Here is a 10,000-nt window from a genome sequence, read left to right as displayed (position 1 = left end):
CACACGCACCCATTATAATTCCTGCTATACTGCAGCCCCTGATGATACATGTGTTTGGAGAATGTCCCTGAGCCACAGAGTGGGAGATGGCAGAAGGTTCAATACCGATCAAATGACTTTCATATCCATCTGGGGGATCTATATGAGGTGTGTGTAAGAGACAAAGCTGCGGGTCATTACACTGTACCTCTGCTGTACCTTTGCCAAGGATAATAGCGCCATTATTCACCTTTTTATTCTCTCCCCATTTATGCTTTTTTTGACGTTTTTTTTTCTCCCCTGACAAGTTCATTCTGGCGCTTCTGCACATTTTCCTTCTTTTAAATTGCAGCCAATTTCCTTGCTACCAGTAGGGGGGATTTTAAGACCCACATAAGACCTCCCCACCCCCACCCCCACCGCCTGATATTACCTCTTCCATTTCTTTAGGACTACTTACCTGCGACTCATTTTACCTTTAACGTAAGGCCCCGGGAAAACACAACAGCCCCACTAACACCACAAGGTTTGGTTTGAATAAAGAAGAATGGGAAGTTTTTAAAGTAATCTTCATGGTGGACTGAAGAAAAATGTTATTATGAAATGTGTTTTCCAAAGTGACCAGAATGTAACATTTTTTTTTAAAAGTTCAATTCTGTTCACCCACTGAGCCACAAATAAGACCCGACCAGATCGAAGCTGTTTCACAGATGTTCTCGTCATGATTAAAACTCTCAAACGCAGCTCATCCCTTCTAGAGATTCTGTGTTTCCTGCTTTGCCTCTGAAAACAGACACTGTCTAACTCAATTAGGTCACCGTGATAGATGTGTCGACAAGCTGCACACAAAGACATCAGGGTAAACACGGCGCGGAACAGGACGGGGACGAACAGACTGATTTATTGGTGACAGATCAATACAAAGTAGCTCCAGCAAGAGTTTTATTATCAGTGTGTATGTCAGCATTTCCATCTGCTCGCGGTCCCTCGGAGACACAACACAACACGCTGGACGAGACTTGGAGTTTTATTCCGTGGCAAGAGTTTGCTGAACATTTCTCTCTTGTATCCAGAGCTGCACTCACTCATGAAATGTTAGATATCGTCGGACAGACTGGTGGCAAAGCCTGATGGCTATTTTCTGCTCCTCCCTCCTATCGTCTATTGTGCACTTCTTACAAAATTAAACTCTTTGGAAGCCTGGGTGATTGACAGCTACTAGAAGTACACAATGGATGTAAGTAGCAAGGAGTTACAGAGAGCCATCAGGCCTCACATCTTACCCTGAGGGTTCAAAATTTGTGTAAGAACGATTTGTGCGTAAGAATACTTCCTTCAAAACTGGAGAGAAGGCGGCTGGTTGAGCACACAGAACCAAGTTTCAGAAAATCTAGAACTGTACTAGTTCAAGAAACCCTCTGCTGGGGAAAGAGCTAATGTCCAGCAGCTACTCAGGAAGATGGTGTGCTGTTTGGAGCAGAGCATGTGGAGAGTATTGAGCTTTTCAGACCATTTCTGAAAAACTATTGACTCCTGCTGCTCGGAACGAGGGTGACATTCAAAGTGCAATTATGGGTCTGAAATAAGAAAGATTGTTGAAAGAATGTTGTGGGTCTATCACTCCAGGCAGCCCCCTATCACGTGTCAGCTTTCAAATCTTTATTATAACAGTTAGTAACATTGGTTAATGCAGCTTAAATAGTTTTTGGTGTGGAGGACGGTGACTGCGCTGACCTCAACCTAATCATACACCGCTGGGATGAATGGAAACAACGATTATGCAAGACTGCCCAGCACGCAAGCTCGACTGCAGCAAGACAAGTGTGTGCATGAGATAAATAAGAACATGTGATCCTAATGCATCACTCAGAGGCCAAAACTCAGGCAGCAGCAGCGACATAAAGAAATCACCACTCGGCACACAGAGAAAAAACAGTGAAAGAGTGAGGGAGGGAGGCACAGCTGGTGGCAGCCAGAGGACCATCTGTTCATCACTATATTAGTTCACACACACACACTCTCTCACACACGCACGCGCACACAACACAACACACACACATGGAGTCACTTTTACTAATTCTCTCACACACATGCACATATAGCATGTTTCTATTTTATGTCTTTTACCATTGCTCTTATTTCCTGTGTCTTCCACACTCAATAGCCTTTGAGTCACACACACACACTCACACATACACGCGCGCACACACAAACACAACCCTCTATCCCACAGCCCCGTCAGCCACTGGCTGTGTTGTTAAGGCTGTGGAGTGATTTTGAACACTTGGATGTGTGAGTAAGAAGCCATCAAATATGAGGAAATATGACAGTCTTTACTTTTATTTTTGTGAAAACAGTGCTTTATCAAGTTCTACAGTCACACATCTTTGGTTTTTGTACTGTGTTGATAAGATGGGCAGTTTTTAGAGGAAACTATTATTAAACTGAATTGACAAACCCATCAGTAGCATCGGCGATCACTCACCGTACATCTTTCCTTCATCTGATAATATGATCTTCCTCCTTCCACAGGGAGGGTAGATGGCCAGTGCCTCCTGGAAGCTCTGCTCGATGTCAGGGCTCCAAACCCCCTCAGGGTCCCCGTCCATGGTCTTGTCCCCTCCAGAGTCACTCAGTCTGTCCATGTCCTCTCCTGGACTCTCACTGCCACTCCAGCTACTGTGCTCCATACTGGCAGCTAATGTTGGCTAGCTGGCCCGCACTCAGCACTGAGGCTTTATTGCTTTGTGTGTGATTGAAGCAGCACACGACTAGAGCCTGAATGCTAACTGGTGCTAATGCTAATGGTCCCAAAAGCTGATGACCAAAGGTGCTCCTAAAACTGGATGATAGATTGTCAAAATATCTGCAGGCTGGTTCAGAATCTCACGTCACACAGCAGGAAACCCTGAAAAAAAAAGAACAGAAGCATCGTATCAGTTAGAGAGGAGCCAAGCAGCTCCTTTGTTAGCTCCTTGCTAATAAACAGTAAAACAACAGGACCATTTCAATCACATTGGGGTCTTTTCCAAATCTAATAACAATTCCAGAAACACTTTAAATGCAAGAAAAGTCAAAATGTCAGTAATTGATTCTGAATCAGTCAGATCTGATGAGATGACACTTTTGTAAACAGTCTTACTGGAATACGAGCATATGTTTTACAAGATATTAGGGATGATTTGTTTTGCTGAAGCTCTGATATCTTACCACTGACTCTGGCTGATATTTACCGTTCTATACAGTATGTACAAACAAGTTCATACAAAATTTGAATTATCAACATCCTGAAGAACAAATGCAGGCATTGTTAATAATTTTTTCCAAATTGTTTGAAGAAGCCCAGAACAGAATTGTTTCCCCATCATAAAAAAAAACAGATGCAAAGAGGAGATGTCATCAAAACTGGGTCAATATTAATGTGGATCATCTGCCCGATACTGAAATAAAACAAAAAATGACCGATATCCACCAGTCCTGACAACGTGCTGATATTCCCTTGCATTCTTGGCAGATATATAAATAAGAAGAGAAATTCACCTGCTGTCAGTGCTTTTGATGCTCAGGTGACAGTTTGGACTTTTCTTAAAATTGGATTTTTCGCTTGACTTGTACAACACAGTCGCAACAACCCGACCTTTTCATCTCGGAGAACAACATCCTAAATTGAAGCAGGTCCCTCTTCCCTCTCCGCGGAAGAACTTGGGATTCATCTAGCGAGAAATCATTTCCAAGTGCAGTTCTGATCAACATGTTGCAGGTCTGTCTCCCAGCTGCTAGATTCAAATTATTACTTCTTTTCATGTAGAAAATTGCGTACTGTATTTTGTTAAACTGTTCGAGGAGCCCAACATCAAATTCACAGAAGTAGAGCGAGTGAAAGACAAACAGACTCCACACAGTGACAAGCAGATTTAAGGGAGGGAGGGGAAAAAAACGAGGGGCCTTGCCAGCTGCCTACAATTCTGCTAAAATCCCCCACGGTAAACAGCAGGGTTGGCATAGTACACACACTGCACTCACACACAAACATATGCACACACACACAATTACAGTGCCAGCTCCTCGGGCAAACACATGTCATTTTGTCTGGTCTTCAACTGTTCACACTTCCCATGCTCTGTCCCTTGCCACAGACTGCAGTGTGAATTGTTTGCTAGTGTGTGTGTGTGTGTGTGTGTGTGTGTGTGTGTGTGGCTAATTACACTTGAGAGCATGCACACTCACACATGCAACTGAAGCATGTGAAGCAGTAGGCAAGATTTTGGACACATTTTAACCTATTCCACACACTTGAGCTAAGCTTTTATTACTTTGGGACAAACAGTGTGTGTGTGTGTGTGTGTGTGTGTGTGTGTGTGTGTGTGTGTGTGTGTGTGTGTGTGTGTGTGTGTGTGTGTGTGTGTGTGTGAGGCAGTAAAAACCCATCAGCTGGCTCTGACTCTGAGGCCAGTGTAATGAGAAGGATCCGCTGGTTGTACTAGATTGTGTCCTCTGGTTCTCCCACCGTGCTTATTGTAGTCACTTTCATTTCCATTTCCTCTCCACCCTTGCCTCCTTCCCCTCGGCAGCAGTTTTCCATTCAAACAAGAATTCATTCATTCAGCGCGCTGTGTGTTTGACCACCTCGTTTCCGTTACACTGAGCGTGAGTGTGTGTGTGTGTGTACATTATAACTACATTATAAATATTATATATAGATAGATATATAGATAGATGGATCGATAAATAGATAAATACATACATACATACATATTTACAGCTGTGAGATAAACCAGCTTGTTTGTTTTCAAATGACATTCTGGGCAGATGTTGTTGTCATTTATTCCCTCATTTGAACGAGGAAATCAAAATAAAGAAGATAAACTCTTAAAGCCAGCAGCCATCTTTGAATGAGCAAGTTTAATATGGAACAACCTTTAACTCAACCTTTCATCCTCATCAACAGATAAGCATCAGTCGATCTTATTTGTCCCAAAGCCGATGGGAGTCAATACGAAGAGATAGCTAAATCGGCATCTGTAATCTGCTGCAACTGTAAAAAGCTTTCATTTTAAAGGGGAACACAGTACGCGGTCGTCCTTGGTGCCTCTCCGTGGTCCTGTTTCCATATTTTTAAGGTATCGGATAGGAAAATACCTGATGCCCAATTTTTGATAAAATCTATTTATGCTCATAAATGTGCAAAACAGGAGATGGAAACCCCTTTTTCAAGAAATCCAATCTTGAGCTCACATGACTGGACAGCTGCTCCAATGCCGGAATCTCCCTAGATATTCCCAAACTTGCTTTCAACTGTGGACACCAACAGATATGACACATGCTGGCTGGCACAAAAAAACCTAAAACAAAACAGTGAAAAGTAGATCAGCCATTCTTCACTGGTAGTTAGTATCAACACTCAAAACAGTCCGTACAGCCAGGCCAAACATTGCCTGCAACACTACTTTATCCTCTGGAGGAAATATGCAGACTAATTTATTTGCTCTAAAACTCACCTAATTTCCTTATTCGTCAAGTTTCCAAAGCTTGCTTAAAAAAAATGAAACGCAAACATAACTACTGATGGCACTGCTTTAATTATGAAAGAAAAGAAAGAAACGCTTTTTTGAGGTTACTGAAGTGTAATAACGTCAGATCCACAACAATGAAAGCTTTCAACTGCCTGTATAAGCCTTTCAAGGTGAGCCATCAATTGTGTTCTTTATCACACGGAGCTGGAAAGCTGCTTGAATCAATATTTCACGTAAGCAGGTCAAATGTGTATGTGGAGTGGGGAAGGGGATTCTTGTATTAATGAAGAGAGTTTTCAGCAAACTCTGCAGCGCCCAGCTCTCTCACATCCTCATTTTTTTCCTTTACCAACATACTAAATAACAATTTTTCCACCCACATCGAGCAGCCGTGGTCCAGATCCACCTGCTACCTGCTACCTGCTACCTGCTACCTCCATTAGCACATTAACAGCTAACTGGTAAAAACTGCGGACGTTTATCTGCTTGAGAGTAGTAGAGACCAAAAAATAGAGCTAAAGGAGTCTGAGTACTAGACATATATTCACCAGATGAGTGTGTGTAAGCAAGCAACTGTTTGCCAACAACAATTCAGGTTCAGTTTTGTGTTCACAACTTATTTCTGTTCCCCTCAAGGGCCCCAAAAAAAAAAAAAAATAAATAAATAAATAAATCATGCATTAAGTGTTGGCATACTCTTCTCTTTGGACTGAAGTACTTTCTTGTTTGAAGGTCATGATATAACCCTCTCTCGATCAACCAATGTGAATAACTCATTATTGGTTTTGGCACAAAAGCAATCCCCTACATAAAGATCTCCTCCAGTATGTACAAATATGAGGAGAATTTCCTTTTCACAAACTGAAAAGTTTGGAATTTTACTGCACAAAACGTTTCACCTCTTAGAAAGGGCCTTCAAACCCCTCACTCACTCTGGATTGTACTTCACTGGATATATAAAAGATAGTAGGTTACGCGATGTTAACCAGCAACCATCTGTAATGATTAGAAAGCCAACTCGTACAGTGCACCAGGCACCAGACTTGCCAGACAGCCAAAATGCTGTTTATCACTCATGTTAAATGGTTTTAAATTCATAATGTTTCAGACAAGACGAGCTAAAAATAGATCTTAAATGACTTAAAATGACCGCAACGATACCATGGCTTTGAGTTCAACTTCAACAAGGGCTTGAAGACAATAGAGCCGTTGTATGAAAATGCCAATAATAATGGATTAAATTTAAGAGTAAAACTAAAAAAAATGAAGAAAAAAAAAACTAAAAGTGAAGTGATGTGTAGTTCAGTCAAAAGTCTGAGACTCAATCAAAATCAGCCTCTTTCAAAAGACTAAGAGTTAAACAAAATCAGCTCTCATCAAATGATTAAGACTAAATCAAAATACCGTATGTCACCAAAATAACCGCTGCACTTTTATCTTTTCTTTGCAAAAGTCAGCAATCCACAATAAAGAGAACTGGATCCAAGGTCAGAGGTGGGACCTCATTCGCTCCGAGAAAAGCTGCTTGTGGTGCCTGAAGCCTAAGGAAGTTTCCAGAATGTAACGCGCTTGAGATTCTAGCGGTCCAGCAGCTACCTTTTGGTTTTACCATCAGTTAAATTGAATGTTGGCATTATAAATGTTATCAGTCCAAACAGATTGAATTATGATCTTTAAATTAGTGGTTGTAAAGTTAGATGTAGGGGGCAGCATGGCTCAGAGGTGGAGTGGCCGTCTAGCGACCGAAGGGTCGCTGCTTCGATCCTCTCTTCCCCCAGTGACCATGTCAAAGTATCCTTGAGCAAGATATGAGCCCCTAATTGCTCCTGATGGCCCTGTGATGGACTGGTGACCTGTCCAGGGTGAACCCCGCCTCTCACCCAATGTCAGCTGGGATAGGCTCCAGCCCCCCCCCCCGACCCTTAACGGATAAGCAGTCCAGAAAATGGATGGATGGATGTTTTTGGTAATGTATCTACAGTTTTATAGACAGTTCTTTCAAGTCTTTTTGAGCCTCATTGCATCAAATGACAGACTTCACATGTAACATTGACTTCAATGCCCAATGAACTTCCAGTGTCCAGGTCTAAACTGCACATCCATATCTTAGATCAGAATACAGAAGCTTTGAAGAACTTGGTAAAAATCACGAAATCCATCCATTTTCTACTGCTTATCCTGTTAACGTTCATGGGGGGGGGGGGGGGGTAGCAGCCTTCAGAGAAGAGGCGGGGTTCACCCTGGACAGGTCACCAGTCCATCACAGGACCAACACATAGAGACAGACAACCATTCACACTCACAGTCACACCTACAGTCAATTTAGAGTATCAATCAGCCTCGTCCTCTCTTGATGTCTTTGGACTGTGGGAGGAAGCTGGAGTACCAGAGAGAACCCACACAGGAAAAGGGGGAACATGGAGACTCACACAAAAAGATCCTGAGCTGGAGCCGGGACTGGAACCCGGAACCTTCTTGCAGTGAGGTGACAGCACTGACCACTGCACCACCATGTCACCACCCATGAAATACATTATAAAATAATATTCTAAAAAGGTTGCGCTAAGTAGCGTCAGGTAAGCTGTGATGGAGCCTTCCTCACTAATTCTACTGTGGACAAACTCTGAAAAGCAAGCTGTCATTGCAAAGAATTGTCAACTTTCTGATCAAATATCTTCTCACTAGCCAGAAGATACAAGGAATGCACACTTTACACACACACGTGGCCCCATGATGAATGATGAGACGAATATATCACTGCCATGAGGAAGTCTTGGAACAGAAACGAATGTGTATGATGAAAATCAGGAATGAGTTGGTGGAAGAGGTTTATGTTGAAGCTCATGAGATGTGAGCAAGAGGGGGCCCCGGAACAGATGGACGCTGGAGAGAGACATTAGTCACACAACAATCAACTCTGACTACTGGGCGCTACACTCAGGCCCCCCCACCCCCCCCGAGTGTGTGTGTCATCAGGCAGGCCCGGACCACTCCAGCCAGGACAGCAGGCTCCATGGTGTCAGTGCCAGCCCTCCAGAGAACACAACCAGGGCATCCGGCCACAATCCTGCAGCTGCCTTGGACCCTGCTGCTCTCCCTCCCTTTTTCTTCCTCTTTCACTTGTTTCTTAACAGCACTTCCTGGCTTCCGCTACATGCCAACTACATGGATTGTATGTGTTTGTGAGCATGTAATGTGAGCAGGCCAATGGTTGTGTGTGTGTGTGTGTGTGTGTGTGTGTGTGTGTGTGTGTGCACGCGTGTGTTAATTAAATGAAATTCTGTTTTTGTTGGAGTGTCTGTGTAAGACTGTGTATTCAGGGATCGTCTTGGTTTACAAGTTGACTGTGTTATCAGTCCAGTCCCCTTACTTGTCCTTCAGCTGGACCACACTTCTGTTTTAACTGCTTCCAACATATACACACACACTGTTTTTTATACAAGCGGATTTTCTCATAATCCCCAAAGCAAACATTGTTCCACTTTACAATGTTTCAGAGCTCCCTTAAGGCTCAAATGGCATTATTCTATGTATGAGGTGAAATTTCATCTTTCCTGCTTATTCTAATTGTTCTTTTGCACGAAGGACGCCAGACTCCCGTTTTTTAAAGTCATGCTAATGCAGCTTTCATTATCTGAACTGATGCAGAGCTGCTTTCATTTATCTTGCCACTTTACCAGCCTCCATCATTTGCAAGGTAAGGTCACTCAGGAACACTTCATGTTAGTCAAACAGACAGAATGCACTGAAGTATATTCAACCAGATGTACCGTCTGTCCCTGAATGCCACACTGGTCACGATGGGAATAAATCTAACGTCCATAAAATAGATTTGAGTCTAGAACTCATTAAAATGTTCATTGGATATACTTTTTTTTTTAAAGAATTCATTGAGGAAAAAATTGCAACTAAAATAATCAATAATCAAATAAGCAAAAAGGCATTTTAGTCAGAAGATAAAAACAAAATCAAAGTCAGCTTCCCAAAAAACATGAGGAGAAACACCAAAACTAGACCAGCCTAAATCTGCTTTTCTTATATTCCAATATTTAGCTGTGACACCCCTAGTAAAGGCTGCCACCTCCTATGAAAACAAAAAAGAAAAAGTCTGCAGCTTTTTGTTTGTTTGTTTTTTTTTAGCTTTAACTCGTTCTTCATCACAGCAAACCTTGGAGGACAATTCTTAACCTGCAGCCAAAAACGCAAATGTGGTGACATTTGAAAACTGCAAGAAGTCTACGAGAGACTCACCAGAGGTGAGAGTTATTCCTGGCAAAATAATGGAATTTACAGCACGTGACGTGCAGCAGTACAGGACAGAGTCGTATAGCTAGACTGTACCTAATATCATTAAACCTTTGCTCGAAGTGGTGGTAAACAGTTCATGAGTTACAGCCAAGTGGACATGTGTGCCAAACATAACGAGAATCTTGAGATATGTTCACGAGAAGGCCCCAACGTACGACCTCTGACCGGTGCTGGCACAGAGGCCTGGAGTTTTAAACGTT

At 42.5% G+C, this 10,000-nt stretch overlaps 1 protein-coding gene across 2 annotated transcripts in view; it reads right to left on the bottom strand.

Annotated features, from left to right (window-relative positions):
* LOC147258576 (transcriptional enhancer factor TEF-1-like) overlaps positions 1–10,000 on the bottom strand; it is a 40,004-nt gene that overhangs the window by 19,197 nt on the left and 10,807 nt on the right. For both annotated transcript variants that reach the window (XM_086208501.1, XM_086208500.1), the window contains exon 2: positions 2,465–2,887. In XM_086208501.1, coding sequence (XP_086064627.1) covers positions 2,465–2,669 — 205 coding nt within the window. In that variant the 5' untranslated portion in view covers positions 2,670–2,887. The remainder of the gene's footprint in view (positions 1–2,464; positions 2,888–10,000) is intronic.

This window comes from Aulostomus chinensis, chromosome 7, assembly GCF_037954235.1.
Source record: "Aulostomus chinensis isolate RoL2024-O1b breed Wild chromosome 7, RoL_Achi_v1.0, whole genome shotgun sequence".
Classification (NCBI taxonomy): domain Eukaryota; kingdom Metazoa; phylum Chordata; class Actinopteri; order Syngnathiformes; family Aulostomidae; genus Aulostomus; species Aulostomus chinensis.
Note: the sequence above shows the minus strand (reverse complement) of the source record. Positions and strands in the feature narration are given on the sequence as shown.